General features: G+C 35.6%; 1 protein-coding gene across 1 annotated transcript in view; it reads right to left on the bottom strand.

The window, feature by feature from the left end:
- The window catches only part of LOC140154613 (CUB and sushi domain-containing protein 3-like), a 37,824-nt gene extending 18,836 nt beyond the window's left edge, over positions 1–18,988 (bottom strand). Inside the window, exons 1-12 of the mRNA XM_072177183.1 lie at positions 18,799–18,988; positions 17,613–17,726; positions 15,516–15,629; positions 14,760–14,873; positions 14,073–14,186; positions 12,979–13,221; positions 11,838–11,951; positions 10,344–10,469; positions 6,099–6,452; positions 5,395–5,508; positions 4,150–4,557; positions 1,641–1,745 (exon numbers count right to left, since the gene is read on the bottom strand). Coding sequence (XP_072033284.1) covers positions 1,641–1,745; positions 4,150–4,557; positions 5,395–5,508; positions 6,099–6,452; positions 10,344–10,469; positions 11,838–11,951; positions 12,979–13,221; positions 14,073–14,186; positions 14,760–14,873; positions 15,516–15,629; positions 17,613–17,726; positions 18,799–18,988 — 2,110 coding nt within the window. The remainder of the gene's footprint in view (positions 1–1,640; positions 1,746–4,149; positions 4,558–5,394; positions 5,509–6,098; positions 6,453–10,343; positions 10,470–11,837; positions 11,952–12,978; positions 13,222–14,072; positions 14,187–14,759; positions 14,874–15,515; positions 15,630–17,612; positions 17,727–18,798) is intronic.
- Positions 18,989–21,469: the final 2,481 nt, after the last annotated feature.

Genomic DNA, 21,469 nt, shown 5'->3' with positions numbered 1-21,469 from the left:
GAACAATGAAAACTTTTTGTCGTTTTTGTTCTTCTTTTCTGAATCATTCATATCGTATCATGAGGTGGGAAATTTAGATAATTTGTAAATAATATAGAGATATATTAGTAACTGTTTCTGTTGAGATTGGGAAACCTTCTTTAGGCTTTTTTTCACATGCCTCCTTTGAATCATTTGAGTACCTAACCAAGCAGATATAACAAGTGATATATCATTTTAAAGCTTGTTTTATGGCGATTTCAACTGTTTAAGACTTTAACACTGGGTTTGTCATGTAGGGCAATTTCATTGCGTTCCTGCTAATTCACAGGGAATGGCACTACATCAGCTGAAACATTATGATGCCTCTTGCTAAGCCATGGACACTGTTAGCAAATAAGGACCACTTTTCCTAAGACCTCTCAAGATTTCTCAACAGAATCAGTTACTATGTTTACTTGACACAATAAATCAGCAATAAAAATTGAAATTTGATTAATGAACTTTGACCTATATAAAATTAATAGCTTTCAAGGTACGCGAAAAAGTGAGTCGCAGATTGGTTTTTTAGCTTTCTGTCATTTTAGGTATGAAACGGGTGCTGATATATAATGTTATAGAATAAACGCGACCAATTTACATGATTATAACATAACTATTTTTTTTTTAATTTAGTATTTTTCATATGAGTTTAAAAATGACCACTGTTTCTTCCATTACACGTTCCTTACATATACATGTCAAAGTTTAAAACACTCTGGTGAACATATTTAGAGATAACTAGATTAAATAGCATTTATTTATGTTTAATTACATTCACATTTATGCAAAGAAAATATTAACATGCTTACATGTTGTTAAGATGTTCAATATTATAGTTAACCCTCTCGTTGGTAGAATAGGGAAGTCCAAGGGCCATACTAAATATCTAATTTTCCCTTAGCACGATTAATTTACGCGTAAACGAGCAATCGCAGCAGTCCCAGGTCACGGGTCCATGGAACACCCCTTAGTGTTAATGAAAAATTATTCAATGTTCATCATGCAAATGATGTAAGATATTGGCCAAAGATAATCTAGACCTAGTAGTTAGCGCCTAGTAAATTAGTAAACCAACAGTCTCTAGTACACTTTAACAAACACTGTTGCCTTTTTCAATGTGCCATATATTTCGAAACTTATTGAAGAAAGTTTCTTTCAATACGAATAATCTGTAAAAATATGTCTGTCCACATATCTACGCTTTAAAAAAACAATCTGTTAATCTGTAAATGAGCAATGCGCTATTTTTAATTGCATTTTTACCCACTTTTTCACCTGACAACTAAGAAGCAAAACAGTCAACAAAATGAAAACGCTCCTAGTTACGGGGCTATTACTTTCTGAGACTTGACATCCTCCTTAAGCTTCCAGCTTTTTATTACGCATTATCACTGATCAGCTGCTCGCGTGATCTGACACTAGTTGATAACAGTATTGAAGCCTACCCAAATGTTGACAATGAACGTGTACGCCTTGTAAAAGAAATTCTGCTTGACACTCTGAAATTACATGCCTGCTTTTAGCAAATGTGCTATAATTGGTAGCAAAAGTGGTCATATGTGTCAATGTTGCTACTGCTGATAATGACTGATAATGAGGCGCTTGCCTATAATACTTACAGCAATCTTGTTGTTCATCACTCATATCAATACATTGATAAACGCCATCACATATCAGATCCTCACTCTCTAAAATCTGCCATTCATTGTCACATAATTCATGCTCTGAAGAGGTTAGAAAACAGAGGTTTATATTGAACTTTACCAATCAACATTTTCCTGAGCGGTGTGGGTCTGATTTTCACCAGCAATTAGCACATTTATATCTATATCTATATTCATGTTTATCTAAGGTAGCCTGATTTACAGTAGCACCAGATTTGCGATTTGTGTAGCACCTAAACTGCCTATTAAACAAAACGCTGGTCTAACAATCTATCTAGCATATATATTACATGGTATAGAGATATTAGATAAACATCAAGCAATATAAATAGAACATAACAATTCACATTCTAAATATGCAAAATTTAAAAAATCAAAGACCATTTTTACAAAGCTAAATTGAAGACCCCGTTGAAAGAAGGACGTAAGTGCTGTTTTCTCAAAATACAGGTTAGCAGTTATGCGTATCCTCAAAGGGATTGATTTACTAAAATTTTACATTCTCACTAATGTAAAAGGTCATCTATCCGGTTCTACTGCCAAGTCATATCACCTTTCATATATAAGTGTGCATTAGTTTGAAATACGGAGTAAATACCTGGAACCTTGGAATTTACATAACCTGGAGCCTAGAAATTATCCTACATGATGCAGTCATGTCTACAGTAGAATTCACCTCGACCTTTGCAGGACTTAAACCCCATTAAAAGCTATTAAACCAAGATAACACTCATTGAAACAGCTCAACTGATTAAATCGGATCTTCTCTGGCTGTGCACATGTGTCTGTTTTATATGTGCGATATAGCAATGAGCTGCTATAATACAGCTTCAGTTGGGTAACCGATTATAAAGGAAACGCAAGGAAACAATGGTAGTGGAGCTTTGTTCACGAAATGAGACAATGGCCTGCTTTTTGTTAACCAGCATTCTTGAAAATGAGCAACATAATGATTGTTGACTTAACACGGTTTGGAAATAATTTCTTCATATTTTTGGTGTTATCTGTCGTTTACATATCCTTCCTAAAACACAAAAGTGCGACCCTTTGTCAATCACCTACAGTACCCAATTTCGGCATACTATATAAGAAACTCATCATAATGATTGCCAGAGAATAGTTTAAATGTAGCTTGTACCGTTTTTTTGTGGCATCCTTCAGAAGTGAGCGGTTCGATACCAATATTTTCGGTCAAATCTCCATTCAAATAACACGGGGAGTTGGCTAGCTATGCCTTGCCCTCACTCATATTTACAAAAGTGCGACTATTTCTGAACATCTAACCTAGCTGTAATTTTAGGTCATGTTAGAGAAATATATTTGCTAGAAGTTTGGAGAATAAGTTAAATATTGGCTGGTTATTTTTCACACAATGATGTTAACTAGGCAAGTGCCCATTCTTCCAACATACATCATTTGTAGAGGTCACGCGTCAATGGTGAGAGCACTGTGTATTGTGTATAGGAAAACGGACAGTAACTGCAGTATGAATCCTGAAGTACTGATATATTGTACTACAATCATACATTACATACATACATACAAAATGCTTGTATAGCTACATAAAGAACGCAGCGCTGAGCAAGAAAGACCCAATTAATGAAACTACAAATATGAGGAAGCAGTTAAATGTTAAATAGGTTAAACGCATGGTATTTGTCTATACACAGACTTGTACCGTTAGAAGCGCACGCGAAGCACATGCGAAATGCTTAAATGGGTCAAAATGAGGACAACTGTGGCCTAAAATCGCCAAAGAAACATGCATATTCCAACTTTTGGTTACCTTTATTCCGGTATTTCGAGCCGGAAAAATAAACACAGTCAAATTAAAAAGTCGCCACTAGTTCCATCCCCATTTAATCAGAGTCTAATGAGTTTATGGCAAAATATTTCATATAATAATTTTTATACACTTTTTTTCAAAGATCGATACCAAATTCGATATCAAAAGTTTAAGCATAGTGAGCATAGGAACCGTTGTTTGGAAATTCGTGCAATTTTCAAAATGACAAATTACGAATTGACCACACAAAAGCCAATGCATGGTATCAGCTTATTATGTGGCCCGAAGCAATCCGTACAGGAATCATTGTACACTTGCCTGCGCACAATTAAAAGAGCGGGATATTTGATTTGCATTTTGACATGCATGGGTAAACCTTTAATGACAAAATCCTTGCCTGAATTGGAAAGACATTTGGCCAATGTAGTTGCACAGGTACATGGAAAAGGGAACAGTTATAAAGTTGTGTTATTTGTAAAATTGTTTACAGGGGAGGGGCAACTAGGTAGGTAAACTACGTTTGTATTGTATCGCAATACTATTTCTATACTGTTTATTCTTGAGAGAAATTACGCTACAATAAAGCACCATTTTGTTGCTTATCTCTAAATCTAAATTCCTTACACTTGTTGCATACTTCTTTGACAAATTAGACTGGCGTTGTACATTCCCACTCACCTATTTCATCAGTATATTCTGAAAGCTCCATGTAAAATCCCCTTCGTGGATAAGCATATCTGCTAACCTGAAATGTGATCACTATCATATCAGTTCCATTAGGTGATATCATATCACGAGGCAGACTACTTCCTGTTAGTGCCACTTCTCTCCAATTTGCTTCATTGCGTCCAAAATATAAGTAAGCATCATTTGTATCCAAGTAGAAATCCACAAAGTGGATGTAGATGCTGCTTCTAGCTCCAGACCCCTGAAATTCTCCCGGCCCAGCTGAGGTAGTGACAAACCACTGACAGATGATATTAGTATCATCACTTGTGATGTAATTGGATGGGTAGTTTCTTGATGTTAGGTTGAATACCATGCCATTATCAGGTAAAGTTATGTTAGGCTCAATTCCACAAACACCTGCAAAATGTAAACATTGCATAACGTAAAAATTAAAAAAGAAAAATATATCGATGATGTTTTTAATATAAATATATAGATGGATTATAGCTAGCTAATAGCTCTATTTCTTCCGTGTTTCTTTGGCTTTGAATATTTATACATGCTTCCTTTGTAGCATTTGCTATTTGATTATGTATCAGGTACATTGTACCTACCAAATCATTGGAAAGGGAACTACATCAGCTCAAACATTAGATTCTCAATAGGAAAATTTCCGAAACGTATCCTGGAGACTGTGGACCTAGTGGTTGACCCACGGTACATTTTGCAAACAGCTTTACCTTTTTTCAATCGGGACTGTTATTTGCAACTGCTGATCCTGATAGTAGATGGTTTGAAAATCATTATCAGCAGTAGCAACATTGACACATATTACCACTTTTGCTACAAGCAGGCATGTAATTTCAGAGATTTACACATGAAAAGAGATCATGGGCTGTTTATTTAGTTTTAATATCATCATGAAATTGTCTTTTATTTAAGTGTAACGGTTTATATAATGAGATTTTATTATTAACACAAGCAAAGCTTGTTTCTATTTTTAAACTGATATTTGAAATCCCATAAAATTGATAACAAAAGGATAAAGAGAAAAATAAGAGGGAGATGAAAAGAGATAGAAGGGAGAAAGAGAGAGAGAGGAGGGGTGAAGTCCCAGACGAATTATAATCTCAAATAACCGAATGGTGCGCTGGACGTCAAGGGCATTTCTTTGAGGATCACCGTCAGGCCCCCTCCCCCAACATATATTTTCTGGGGTGTGTGCATTAATTGTTTTGCATGCGTATAGCTTACTGCAATTATTTGCAAGAATGTCCTCATCACTTCTATCCTGACAGTCATAGAAGCCATCACAAAACATTGACTCATCAATCACTTCAAGCTGATTTCCAGGACACACCATCAAGTCTGAAAATGACAAACAAGCTTAGAACATTTACCGAATGTTATCATTATATTATCCTAACATGAAAAGAATCATCATATTAAATTAAGATTTTCCACAATTGTTATTCTTAGATAATAATAATAATAATAATAATAATAATAATAATAATAATAATAATAATAATAATAATAATAATAATAATAATAATAATAAAATATTATAACAAAGCTCCTTATAATTTAGCAATCCAATTATGTGCAATATTACGTTTTCACAATCTTGCATTCCATATCTTTTCACACAACCTTGCTGTCCAACTATTTCGCCACTTGGACATAAACCTTATTTGCATGCTCATGAAGCCTATTCAGAAAACATTTAATTATTGACGAAATTGGAGGAATTTTTACGGACGCATATTTACTGGTCTCGTTATGTGCTTCAAAAATATTTTGCTTATCTTAGGGCCTATCTAGCAAAATATTTTTTTATAACACACAGCTTTACCAATCATTTGTAAATTGTTCTCGATCCATCCAATTTATATCATTAAAGAATCGATGTTTTGGATACAATTTATTAATCCCTGTTATTTTCACCCAAACATTACCTTCTGCATTAATATTTGTCAAACAAATATGAAAGCCACGTGTTGTTACACTTCCATCTGTGTAAAATTCGAAATAGAGGGCGCTTCCATCAGCTGGTGACAAAACATCCAAATCAGGCAGGGAATTACCCGTGTATCCTAAAAGTCTTCCATTCTGTGCAGTTCCGATGTACAAGTTGTCATAGCCCCTTTCTACATAGAAGTCTATGAACTGCACTAGTATTCTGCCACCTTCCTGGCACCGCACAGTCCAGAAGCACCGCATGTTATTCATGTAATTATTAGGGTAGCCATAAGACGTCAAATTAACCTTGGTATCTCTTGCTATTATGAGTTCAGGATCTGGAGGACAAACTAAATTAAAGAAAATGGAAAAGGACAATGAATTAATTTGATTTGAACGATCTTATCAACCTAGGAATCAAGCTTTAAACATCCCATTGCGTGGTTGCTTGGTGGTTTTAATTCGTATTGCAGACTATTTTGAGGCTACACCTGCAAGTCACCTGGAACATATACCGCTGTTTGGTCGTATAGAAAGGTTTGTCCTTGTTAACTTAATAGAACATTTAGGGCACTATTTATTTAAAGCCAAATTTACAGGGGCCGGTCAAGATTGACGTCGTCATTGGTTTAGCATGTCAACACAGAATGTGTAGTATGTTATGAAACAATCTTTTTAATGTTTTGAATGAATGGAAAAAATGATTTTGTTTAGAAAATGTGTTATTTTTTTATAATGCTATTAAACAATTTTTCACCATTGATATATACGATTTTTTAACGTTTTAATTAACACCTTTTCTAACATTATGCGAATGTTTTCATTATGTATATTAAAAATATGACATCGATCTACACATATCGCCCACATAATTTTGTTAAATTTTTTGAGATAATTATATTCAATAATTTGAAGTGACATTGATTTAATTTTTCGTGGTTTTCTTTCATTGGTAGTGCAAAGATTCATACATGAATATTCATATACATGTATCAGCAAAGACTCATACATGAATATTCATATACATGTATCAGCAAAGACTCATACATGTATATGGTCAATTCCAGCGAAAGCGGGACAAAATTCTCTCTATGTTAACTTTCCACTTAAAAATGTCATTAATAAAGGAAATCACGTTATTGATGGAGCATATCATGTCACGTCCAATGTGCTCTCTTTGAGCATATAGGCTTTTACTAGCAAGTCATACCAGGGGACAAGTTATGATGGCTTAAATTAATTGGCGTTACCCACGAATTCAAAGATAAAGCACCATATATGTCATTGAATGTTCTTCAATCAAAATGAAATTATTACCGTTAGAAAGACGTTTGCATGATCTCTCATCATATGTAAAACTATTGAATTCCACCAAAGTTTGTAGACTCTAGAGGCCATTAAGTCAATTTGGCTAATAATTTTGTTACCTGCGTATCAAAAATAAAATGATCGTTCTGAAAAATGTTAATTGAATATGCCATAAATGACTATATCATGAAACGAAGTTTCGTTCTATAATTCTGAGGGCCAAGTGATTATTTTATGCAAATACATTTTACCCATAAAATTCCATAAAATCAAATTTGACGTTACCCACGTATCAACTGTTACCAACGAGTCCAGCAAATATAATTGCCATAACTTAAATTAACATTTAATGACTTTGGACACTGAATTTAGTTTGACAAGCGCATGAAATTGTAAATAGTCAAAATACGTTCACCGCTTTAAAAAAATAATCTACGACGGTTTAAACTTTTGATACCCACGAATCCCGAATAGATGCTAACCTTGAAAAACAAGGAGATTGTTATTTTAAGTTAAAATCAGCACATATTCAAGCCATGGGTATGCTATAATTTTTACAGTACTTACAGTTTATGCACCGAAGAAACGCAAACCCCAAACGGTACTATAGTACTTATAGCTTTACCCACGAATTCGGCGTTACCCACGAATCCAAGGATTTACTTGTAAATTATATGTTTCTTATGCATCTTAACATTTTGAAAACATGCGAAATAGGTTCCAAAACAGTCCTGTTTAATAGCGTCCTCTTGAAGGTATACTGAAGCTGTATCATGAAGTTTTGATTGATTACCCTAAATTACCATTTTTTGGGTAAATGCAATTGGTTAGAGAAACGGGAATCATTGAAACACAATGGAGGAATTACCGCATGATGATTTCCAACCTTCTGTAATATTTTCTATTTTGCCGCTTACCAATACATACCTTCAAATATGTGTTACCCACGAACATTTTGGTTACCCACGAATCCCTACTTAAATTATACTTAACAATGTATTGATAGTGTTTTAGTTCATAGGAAATGTCAAACACGAGGTAATAGAATATTGCTGCATGAAAATATGGAATGATTTTACTAAAATAATAATATAAAACTGTTTGCTCTGTCTATTTGAATTTGGCAACTTCATTATTCTCAAAATTTGTATACCCAAAATGCCATAATGATCCATTCTAAATATTTCATGTAGTCTGTATTTTGATTAAAATTCATTTTAGTGCCATTGCAGCCTGAATTATTGACATACGGAAAAGTATTTTTTATTTTTATTTAAAAAAATTAATAGGAATTGCTATTTTCCAGACGCTGTTACCCACGAATCCATCCGAGATCCTCATCCTGCGACGAGATACAAAATCTAACTTTATATTTATATGAAGCATTTATTTTAATCTTTCGAAATAATACAGTAATGTTAAATGACAGCCACTTTGAAAAGAGTTCGAAGAATTGACACAATCTTAACTGTACACCTGGCTCTTTCTTAAAATTTGTAATAACCAAAATATTTCTTTGTAGATATATGTAATAAAATTCTATTTTACGTTCAAAGTCTTCACCGATTTCTAGTGTATATGAGTCACACATAAAATATTGAAAGATATTAAAGAAAGTGAAATTTTATGGCGTACAACAGGTGAAAAATGCTTGAATTCGTGGGTAACATGCATATGCGCATTTAACACTTTATTTGGTCTAACAAGAAAAGTTATTTTTCAATCCGATGGCACTTCCAGCTGATGATTCACTAGACATGATCGTCTCATTTGATAAGTCTAGAATTGAAAAGGAAAACATTTTCAAAATGGCCCCCAGAGAGAATTTTGGCCCGCTTTGGCTGGAATTGACCATATTCATATACATGTATCAGTATAACAGACTTCATCAACTAATGAATGCTTTAGCATCATACTTAATTTTCACCAAACAACTTTGCATGCCTTAACTGATAAATTTGATAAATTATACAAATTAAGTGTTAAAAAACTGAACCCAGGGATGGGGGATAAATCCCCCCATATTTTGATGGGAATGGTCCATACAACCACCTCCCATGTTGTCGCCTGTTTCAAACCAAACTCTTATGATGCTATGCACTTAACCGTGTATTATAACACAGACTGCGTAGAGACTAGACTCTGTGTGCTGAGAATATATATGTGTACTCGGGTGTACGTAGATGCATTTATAAGAGAATCGTTTTTGTAACCAGACCTTTTCATATGAATTGTGGGTGGAAGTGCTAGCTTTCGTTCGATATTAAAAAAATCTGATTGGATGAAGGGAACACTTGAGGTTTTGACAAAAACATGTCGCAGATGCCTATTTTCTACTAGTAACCAGCTAGAAGCTCACACAGCTCTCATGATACTATGCACTCAACCGTGTAGTGTAATCAAAGACTGTGTAGAAACAATTCACTGCTTGCTTGGAAGATCTTGGACGAAATTGTGTGTTCAGGTGTATAAGAGAATCGTTTTGTAGCCAAACCTTTCCATATGCCCCCCCCCCATGTCATAGGGAAATCTACTCCACTGGCATTTTTGTCGTCTGAACATAATCATGTAGCTTTGCATTATTGACGCATGAAGAAAGCACAACGACAATATGAAAATATTTACATGTTGTATTGAACATGGTCAGTGATTTTACAGATAATCATTCAGAACAGAGATCGTTTCAGTCAAACGTCAGCTTTTTCCAATAAGAAAGGGCCCCGTTCTTAAAATCAAAAATGTCCAATGTAGAAGGTAGAAGGTAGATTTTAAGCAGTATAGCCAACATAAATGATATTCATAGTTTAAAAAATGTTTGCATTGATAGAGGCAGGGAATGCTGGAAATGTGTTTTGTGTGTAAAATAATGAACTTGGTGGGAAAATACCGGTTTAAGAGAACAATATTAGAATGTGGTTTGTTCCTGAACTTACCTTGTACTTCGTGTACATCACAGTTTGGACCAGAGTAACCTGCAGAACAGCGACATTGGTATTCATTTACTCCGTCTTCGCATGTACCTCCATTAAGGCATGGGTCTTGGGTGCAGTCGTTGATGTCTGAAATTATTGTTTAGTGATGCGAAATTTAAATTGGATATATTTATTAGCTACCAAAATATATAATTATCAAAGCATCCTTCTTGTCACAAGAATTATAAAATATATATAGTTTCTACTATCTACTACTTTCGGAGATATAGGACAATAAGTGCCAAATGTCAAAGATCAATCACAAAAAAGAAACATTTTAAAATGCTCCGATTTCTTTGTTAAAAACTCTGCCGAAATTGTTCATCTTGCCACAAGGATTAAAACAAATATAGTTCGCGATTCACCGCTCTACAAAAATCATAATAATAAGCATTGATGAGTTCACTTTTGATGTCACATGTTTACATTCAGTATAAAATCGTTTCAAACCCCAACTTGCATAACCTATGTTGTTTTAACTTTGTGATATTATGTAGCTTGCAGCACCTCAATTGCTTTATGAAACCCAAACTACAACTTCCTTTATGTATGATTATGTAAAATTATCGATTAGGGTATTTTGCCCGGCAGTTTTTAATCTCATACCATCAGAGAACGTACCAATGTTAGCACACGTCAATTCATCTATATGCTGGTTTGTTTGTTTGTTTTTTGTTACTCTGCCTTTGATAAAAATTCTGCTATTAGGATCGAAACCACTCAAAGTAAGGGCTACAGGTATAAATCACTATCATTAACTTTATGCAAGCTATTACCCCGGGATTGTCAGTGGCGTACCGTGGCCGCCCCAACCCCGGGGGCTAAAGAAAATTCAATTTTGCCGCCCCTTCCTCAACAGCCCGAAAAGGTTGACCCAATTTTTTTCTCGGTCGTTTGAAAAAGTGAAGTAGCGCCCTAAAAGCAGCACATTTTGATGTTTAGTACCATTTTTTCAAAAGTTTTGATGCTTTATTAAATTTTTCCTCCATTTTTATTTACTAACTCTTTTTGCCACCCCTTCGTATTTGCCGCCCCCTTTTTGCCGCCCCTACCGCCGCCCCTATATTTTGGCCGCCCCCTGCTTTTACCCCGGGGGGCTGGCGCCCCCAAAGTCCCCCCCCCAAAAGTCGCATGATTGTTACCTCCATTGTGGCGGCTTATTTTACGTAACATGACAACCTGATCCATAGATGAGGCTGAATATTGCTAAAGTCTAAAACATGTGATACCACGACCAAAAATATGATTTGGCATCTCTACAGCGGATTCAGAATGTTTAAAGCAAATTGCAATGTCTGAATCCCGGGATCTTAATTTGACCATTTTCATAGTTACCCTTTTGAAATTTAGGTGAAATTATAAATAAAACACTGGTTTGTTCATCCAATCTCATCTGTTAACTTCAAATTATTCAGGCACCAATAACATTTGGAAATTAAAGCATACTTAGCTTACTTTGTTCACAGAGTGCTCCTGTAAATCCTTGCGGACAAAGACATACAAAGGTATTAATTGAATCTTGACAACTCGCTCCATTCCAACAGGGTTCTGAGGCACATTCATCAATATCTGTCAAAACAATAACGGTAAGGGGCTGTGCAATAATTATGAACCCGGGGGAGGGTAAAATTTAGGAGCAAGGGCAAGCAATTTTGGCAGGTCGAAAAGAGGGGCTTGGTCAGTTGTATATAATGTGTGAAAAGTGTATTCCTGTATTATAATGATAACAGCAAAACGTTGACAAACTAAATTTGATTTTTCTGAATATTATGTGCAGGATATGTGCTGTTTAGCTGCTGGATCATTTGCAAAATAGTGTGTGTAGGTCTACTTGTGCTTGTAAACTAATAAATTATTATTTTCGTATTTCTCCGAGTGGAAAAATATCCCGTCATGTGCCCGTGATAAACAAACACTTTTTTTCATGAGTGGCTTAGTTACAAAGTTGCATCGATCTTTTCTGAATAAGGTTGGTTTATATTCTATTTGCCAGCGATGAGCCGTTGCAGTTTCACTGAAATGATAATACTAAATACAATAAAAACGATCCATTTTATATGTGTTGCAAATTGTCATCGCTAACGATTGGATTATGAAGCAGTTTTACAATAAACCCTTTCAGAGATAGTGAAATGGTCGAATGATGTCATTGGACGTTTCGCTCTGGCGTGAATACAGTAACAGGAGATGCCCCTTGGCGTGTTTTGTACCGCGTCCGTTTCAGACACCATAACTTACTTTTCCCTTCATTAGAGGTTTATTAACAATGTGTAGTTTTTAAGAAAAGATAACTTAGCAACTTAGCGACAAGACGCACATCGTAACTTGCAATATTAAAATGACTGAAGGTATTATCATACTTCTTGTGCATTTTAAACATTATCTGACATTATTGCATTTTCGGCGTAATATAGTGGATCATATTCACATAAGGGTAAGAAAAATCTCAAATCGAAACACGTGCATTTACATTAAATACATTAAATTACATACTAAAAAGGATGACAGTAGTAGTGTTTCCGGTCATCACAAATATTGTTTATTTTGACATTCGCATCACTCAGTTGGTAATAAACGATCATGAATAATAACTTACTATCAATAGAGTCACATGTATCATTTGATTCGTCACTTCCATCAAAACAATCTTCGAAATCATCACATAACCACGAGTTGTGCACACAACCACCACTTAAGCATTGAAACTGTATGCTTGGGATACAATCACATCCGGACTCATCACTGTTGTCATTACAGTCAGGAATATAGTCACATCGGTAACTTTCCAACACACAGCCAACGCCATCATCACACAGAAATTCATTTTCTTCACATGTAACTATTAAAAAGGAAAAACAGAACATACAAGAAATATTCAACATTCACATCCTAAATACTGTTTCATTTCTCACATATTGAAACATAATGTCAAATGAATACAAAGAAAATAAGTATGGTACATAGTTACACATGTCCAAGCAGGTTCATTGATGCCCACTTTCTTCTAAATGTTGGAATACTCTTTTGAACCTGTGGTGTTTACAACGGATTTACTATTAACAAGCCTTAAAAGGCTTGTTAATAATAAATCCGTTGTACATCCCTAAAGCATGGTTCTTCCGATAAATTTGGGATTTAAACTATTATTTAAAAAATAATTTTGTCTTATGATTCTAGAACTAGATAATTCAAAATACACTTCAACCTTTCAGATGATAATTCGGATGATAATTATTTATAGGTTAATGAACGCGTATTACTTATTGGGATAGAAATTAGACAAAATAAGGCACGCGCGCTGATGTTGATGCGCCTAATGCACGAGCCCCGAAGGGGGGAGTGCATTAGACGCAGCAACATCAGCGCAAGTGCATTATTTTGTCTCATTTCTCGAGCAATAAGTAATACAAGTTTATTAATCTATTTCATACACGAGAAGAAAAAACACACGATTTTTCCTTTTTTTATATAACAAATTATCTCTAAAAATGTTGGAAAACAGAACCAAATATAAATGCATCAACCCGCCCGATAAATGAATCAATCCTACGCGACGCGAACACGCGCGAAACACTGCGCGTAGTACGCGGAGTGCACAATATACACAATCAATGCATGTTTCGTACTTTTCTAACAGCTTTTCTGATTGGCTGCTTTGATATAGGAGTGTATGAATATCCGTTGACTCACTTGATTGACAGTTACTTCCAGTCCATCCTCTTTGACAAACACAGCTGTACTGATTCAATTCGTCAACGCATTTGCCACCATTTAGACATGGTCGAGACATGCACTCGTTAATGTCTACAAAATAAATAAATATTCACATGTGTATGGAGGATTCAATTTTACATACGTTTCCGCGATTTCATTCATCTTCATTATCAGTCATAATCGATGGTTTGCACAGGCCTGATTATAATTCATTTTACTTTCAGAAGTAACATGTATTTAGTTGTGCTGATGTCAATTGAACATTTAATTCACTTAACACTGTAAAGTTTTGTCTAATTTAACACTTCGATGAGATCCATAATGCATAAGTTTTGTTCCATGTTTCCTTTATAGTCGAGGTCTCTGTTTGTCAACCCTTGATATGAATTAATATGAGTAATGTCAAATCAAGTGAAACATGATATTATGTAATAATTATGAGATAATAATGATATGGAAAAGAGATAATAACAAAGAAATAAAGTCATTTTGCCTCACCTCTTTGAGGTTAAAGATAAAAAAAAGTCTCATGTTATCTTACTGTATTCTTACACTTTAACATTTTTGTTTGGAATTGAAATTTACAATAATATGGCTATTGTATCGATTTTTATTTATTTATTTATTTATAGATTTTGTATTATTATTACTTTGTATATTTACCCTGTTCACAATGGGTTCCAGTATAACCTGGAACACACTGACAGGTGTATTCATTAACTCCATCTTCACATGTCCCTCCATTTTGACAAGGTTCTGCAGAGCACTCATCAATATCTTGAAGTGACATACATAAAATTACTACTATCTGTTCGATTAGCTTAGATTCTTGTATTTTTAAGATATTTTAAAAAATCAAAAAATGTGGTCAAAGTGGTCAAAGAAAAGTGTTAGCACAGCCTTATACCCAACGTGATTTATACTTTTCAAATACCAAAGTTCAATTTGAAACCCCATTTCTTTTCAATTTTGGTCTTTTCCCACGATATTTTTATAAAAAGCCGTAGAACGTCGGGTACCATAAACTGTTTTTGATTCAATCCATTTAGTGCAATGGGGATGAATGTCATAATGATTAGATGCGCTGATATAGTATTTATTCGACCATCCGCATCAGAGTATTGTTCAGCAAAATAGCTATATTGCCTCTGTATTTCCTCTGTATAATAGGTGTACACACTATGTTCACGTAGCATCCCGTTAACCCTGACACTGACATACCAATTAGCCTACTTCATCATTACATGTTCTATTCAGCGATCAATAAGCAAGTTTTTCCAAAAAAAATCGTGTAAGATAAGCATTATAGAAATCTTCACAGTTCAAAACCCAGTTTCGAGCTTTTTAAAAGGGTTGTCATTTTGATATATTTACTAATGGCATGTAGCAATTTACCATACGGTATTATCCTGCACTTACTCATTTCACAGTTGGTACCAGTGTAGCCCGCATCACAAATGCATTGGTATTCATTAATTCTATCCAGGCAGGTGCCTCCATTAAGGCAAGGGTCTTCGACACATTCGTCAATGTCTGCAATTAATAGGACATATCAAAGTATCATATTATTCAAAATTTCCTATTTCTGTGTACAGTTTCTGTGTACAGAAGAGCGCCATTGTTAAACGGTGATGAACTCACACTTAAAAATAGGCGTATGCGTGGACGCAGTAAGACAAAAGCGCACTCACGCACTATGTGATATCTGCGTAAAATTGCACAGAACGGAACATCATGCATGTAAGCGCTTAAAACATTCAGTTTTGGTAGAATAAAGACCGGGGGCTAAACTTGCTGTTTTGGAAATTTTACTGATATATCATTGCCGATTTTTAAATGGATCATCATGTTTATTTAGTTGCTCTGAAGATGGCACTCGCTATAGTTCCGAAAAGGACTTCTCTGGAGAAAGATTAAAGCAAGCAATCACAGAGCCGCTAATCTTTACCACGTACGCAATGAAGTGATATATACGCTCATCACGCATCCACTCGTTGTCAAATGATCATCTGACGTCAGCCTGCGATCACCGACCTCATAGGCAAGGGACAGTTCCGAAAGCTCAGCCTTCTGAAAAGGACTTCTCTAGGGAAAGATTAAATCTTACTCATGACCTAGAGTACCAAATAATTTCAAATCTGTGATTGGTTGTTTGAAAATAGAGAGAGCCACATACGAGCGAGTCTTTGCCGTCATTTCTATTGATGGTAGAAGTTTCATTAACTCTGATTTCGAACGCTTCACAGGTCAACCTAATTCTTATGTGGGAACCTTGTGCTAGTTTTGTGGTTTCATCCTACAAAGGTTCATGGCCTTCTTTGCAAGCATGTTCAGCAAATGCCGAGCCTTCTTCTTTCTTTTGTTTTGTAGCTCTTCGGTGTTCAGATATTTTTACCTTTAGTTGTCGTTTGGTTTGGTCTATGTATTGCTCATTACAAATGCAAGATATAGATTACACACATTGTGAACGATCCTTTAGCAGAGAATATTTTGGGTGGCTTAGGATGTCTCTTAATTTGGCCGACCTAGAGTAGTATGGTTTGACCCCTGCATAGTTTAGAAACCGACAGATTTTGTCTGATACACCTCTGACATATGGCATGAAGGTAACACCTTTGTGTTCATCGTCCACCACTTCTTCTGATTGTTCTCCTGTATGTTTCTTGACCGCCTTGTTTATGAGGTTTGAGGGATAGCCATTCTTGTTCAACGCTTTTTCATGAGTTAGTCTTTTCGATGTTCTTCATCACACAGAGTCAGTGCTCTGTGAACCAGCGTATTGACAACACTGTTCTTGGCAGACACATGGTGGCTAGAGTTAAAATGAAGATATTGATCAGTGTGAGTGGGTTTCAGTATGTATGGAGAAACTCAAGCTAGTGTCAGATGTTTGCACTTTGACATCAAAGAAAGGTATGGGACCCGCTTCCTCAATCTCCATGGTGAACTGAATACAGTTGTGTTGGTTGTTGAGATCATTAAGGATTTTGACCAGTTCGTCTTTGTCATGTCGTCAGACGACAAAGGTGTCATCAACAAATCTAAACCAAGAAACGGGTTTCAAAGGATATATATCCAGTGCTTTGGTTTCAACGTGTTCCATGAAGATGTTCGATGTTATTGGGTATAGGAGTGAACCCATGTGAGGCACAACTTCATAAGTTCTACGATCTCAACACTTCTCAGAGCCACCAAACCTTCAAATTTAGCAGATAGGTGAGATCTGCTTGTTCTCTGTTGACAAGGGACAGTTTTCAGTAAACGGCTCTTTTCAGAGCGTTCAGAAGGCTTACATGTCTCATTCTTAAGTACTTTGTGTCCTGAAGAAGTCTTGACGAAAGCTTGACAGTTCTAAACTTGTCCGACGGTGAACCCGCTGAAACCCATGAATTCCCGTCGTAAAAGCATATCCCACAATTAAGAATTGAACCCGGGAACTCATGCACCAGAGGCAAGAATTCTAACCACTCATATTTGAGCATAGTAATCCACCATACGGTATGTTTCCGGACTTACCTATTTCACAGACTGTACCAGTGTAACCCGCAGAACAGCGGCATTGATATTCATTAATTCCATCCTGGCAGGTACCGCCATTAAGGCAAGGGTCTTGTGCACAATCGTCAATATCTGTTATTGATGTTCAACCATTCAAAAGCTTTACGTTATTTCAAAACATGACGGAAGCACTGTTACGTTAATATCTGTATGTGTGAAAGCTATCCCTAGCTTTAAAGCGCCAAACTGTATTTTACACGGTACAGTAATTTACTTCCGAATGGCCTTGCGCCTTTTAGCTCCAGTTATTCATTACACCGATTAATGAATTCTCGTTAAACCAGCAAACCTGAGTGAGGGCGTCACAGATTAATATTTTTGGTAACGATACGAGACGCCCTCCATGGACGAAAAAGATAAAACAGTTTTTTTCTTTTTCGTCCATGGAGGGCGTCTCGTATCGTTACCAAATTATATACGCTAAACAAAGCAGGCAAGCACATTGAGGCAAGTAATTTGCCAGTATTCATAAAACTATAACGAGGCTATGGCGTATCGTATCATTAACAGATTATATACGCTATAGATAAAACAGCAAGCACATACAAGCAAGTATTTTGCCAGTATTAATAAAACTATAATGAGGCTATTCATGTAGCCCAACTGTACGTAAAATCTGGCAATACCGCTAAATCTTAAAGAAATGAAAATATCTGTTGCAATTTTCGTATTTGCATACAAGTAATTCTAGTTCATCCAAGTTGTATAACAATTATTTCTTTTAATATAAACTCATTCCTTGTTAAGACGACTTTATAGCACTGTTTGAATATCAAAATGAAGTAATAATTACAAATTTAAATGTACACTATCGCCTCTGTAGTTTCCTGAGTATATAGACAGCACGAATATTTTCTGCAACGCTGTGAGCAATATGTATATATGTCAAAACCCATCGCAATAGCGCGAGCCAAAAACCAAATGTTTCATCGTTGTACATTACTGTTTAACAACTCGCGTCTGGTGCGTCTGCGTGGTTTACGTTCTTATTTTTTTTTGCATGAAATATGAAGGTAATATATTCAAATCAATATTAATTGTGATATTTTGGCCTAAATACATTTGTTTAGCAAGATACAGCTTTCAAAAGGAGTGGATACGTGCAGTTGATGTGTGATTATTACGTAGCCAATTTACCACACACGGGTGAATGGGAGATGTTGTCCAACTTTTTCTAATGCAAATCTAAATGCACCATCGGGAGAGTAGATGTTGCCGATTGGATTCAGACTTCTTTTTTTCACAGGGCAATATCCCAGTTTTCCGCAGGTGAGAATTGAACCTGGGAACTCATGCACCAGAGGCAAGAATTCTAACCACTCATATTTGAGCATAGTAATCCACCATACGGTATGTTTCCGGACTTACCTATCTCACAGACTGTACCAGTGTAACCCGCAGAACAGCGGCATTGATATTCATTAATTCCATCCTGGCAGGTACCGCCATTAAGGCAAGGGTCTTGCGCACAATCGTCAATATCTGTTATTGATGTTCAACCATTCAAAAGTTTTACGTTATTTCAAAACATGACGGAAGCACTGTTACGTTAATATCTGTATGTGTGAAAGCTATCCCTAGCTTTAAAGCGCCAAACTGTATTTTACAAGGTACAGTAATTTACTTCCGAATGGCCTTGCGCCTTTTAGCTCCAGTTATTCATTACACCGATTAATGAATTCTCGTTAAACCAGCAAACCTGAGTGAGGGCGTCACAGATTAATATTGTTGGTAACGATACGAGACGCCCTCCATGGACGAAAAAGAAAAAACAGTTTTTTTCTTTTTCGTCCACGGAGGGCGTCTCGTATCGTTACCAAATTATATACGCTAAACAAAGCAGGCAAGCACATTGAGGCAAGTAATTTGCCAGTATTCATAAAACTATAACGAGGCTATGGCGTATCGTATCATTAACAGATTGTATACGCTATAGATAAAACAGCAAGCACATACAAGCAAGTATTTTGCCAGTATTAATAAAACTATAATGAGGCTATTCATGTAGCCCAACTGTACGTAAAATCTGGCAATACCGCTAAATCTTAAAGAAATGAAAATATCTGTTGCAATTTTCGTATTTGCATACAAGTAATTCTAGTTCATCCAAGTTGTATAACAATTATTTCTTTTAATACAAACTCATTCCTTGTTAAGACGACTTTATAGCACTGTTTGAATATCAAAATGAAGTAATAATTACAAATTTAAATGTACACTATCGCCTCTGTAGTTTCCTGAGTATATAGACAGCACGAATATTTTCTGCAACGCTGTGAGCAATATGTATATATGTCAAAACCCATCGCAATAGCGCGAGCCAAAAACCAAATGCACTTTCCTTTAATTTTTCCCATCACAATGCACGGTCGTGAACGTGCATTGTTGCGGTGAAAAAAAATTAAAGGACGCGTGCATTGATTTTTGTCAATAGCACTACAACAAAATCATATTCGGTCATTAACCTTAAATTTTTGGTCGATGTTGAAAGGGATTCATGTTTCATCGTTGTACATTACTGTTTAACAACTCGCGTCTGGTGCGTCTGCGTGGTTTACGTTCTTATTTTTTTTGCATGAAATATGAAGATAATATATTCAAATCAATATTAATTGTGATATTTTGGCCTAAATACATTTGTTTAGCAAGATACAGCTTTCAAAAGGAGTGGATACGTGCAGTTGATGTGTGATTATTACGTAGCCAATTTACCACACACGGGTGAATGGAAGATGTTGTCCAACTTTTTCTAATGCAAATCTAAATGCACCATCGGGAGAGTAGATGTTGCCAATTGGATTCAGACTTCTTTTTTTCACAGGGCAATATCCCAGTTTTCCGCAGGTGAGAATTGAACCCGAGAACTCATGCACCAGAGGCAAGAATTCTAACCACTCATATTTGAGCATAGTAATCCACCATACGGTATGTTTCCGGACTTACCTATCTCACAGACTGTACCAGTGTAACCCGCAGAACAGCGGCATTGATATTCATTAATTCCATCCTGGCAGGTACCGCCATTAAGGCAAGGGCCTTGCGCACAATTGTCAATATCTGTTATTGATGTTCAACCATTCAAAAGTTTAACGTTATTTCAAAACATGACGGAAGCACTGTTACGTTAATATCTGTATGTGTGAAAGCTATCCCTAGCTTTAAAGCGCAAAACTGTATTTTCTTGTCAAACTTTATTTTCATTTAAATTATATGAACTTTTTTTATAAATGATGCACACATTTTGACAGATTTCTTGATTTATTTTTACTGTCCGGTATGGAGGAACTCGTCAGGTTTTGGTGATCAAGACAATGTCCTATAAATTAAGACCATAAACTAAGGCTTGCAGATCAATTACTTAGTACTACGAGTGTTGAGATAGAGACAGATCTCTAATTTGATGTACAATCTGATGTAATGGACAATGTATAAACTGTAAGAATTGACAGGATTATAGCAGCAGGTTGGTGAAACTGACACTTTATCACAATTATGAGAAAATAATCAGGAAACAATGTTTTAATCATCTTAAATAAGCTACAAAATTGTAAATTTCTGTGTAAATTACCCGTTTCGCAATTAATTCCAGTCCAACCTTGTGCACAGGAACATGTATACGATCCTATTCTATCATTACAGGTTGCTCCGTTAAGGCAAGGATTGGATAAGCATTGATTAACATCAGCAACTGAAATATAAACAAAAACCGTACTCGACATTTAACTTCGAGCAGCATTCAACAAATATGTACAAATATATTTATATTATCTTAAACTGTGTATTACAGGGAAAATTGAAGGTTAAACTTTTGTCTT

This window comes from Amphiura filiformis, chromosome 1 (assembly GCF_039555335.1).
Source record: "Amphiura filiformis chromosome 1, Afil_fr2py, whole genome shotgun sequence".
Classification (NCBI taxonomy): domain Eukaryota; kingdom Metazoa; phylum Echinodermata; class Ophiuroidea; order Amphilepidida; family Amphiuridae; genus Amphiura; species Amphiura filiformis.
Note: the sequence above shows the minus strand (reverse complement) of the source record. Positions and strands in the feature narration are given on the sequence as shown.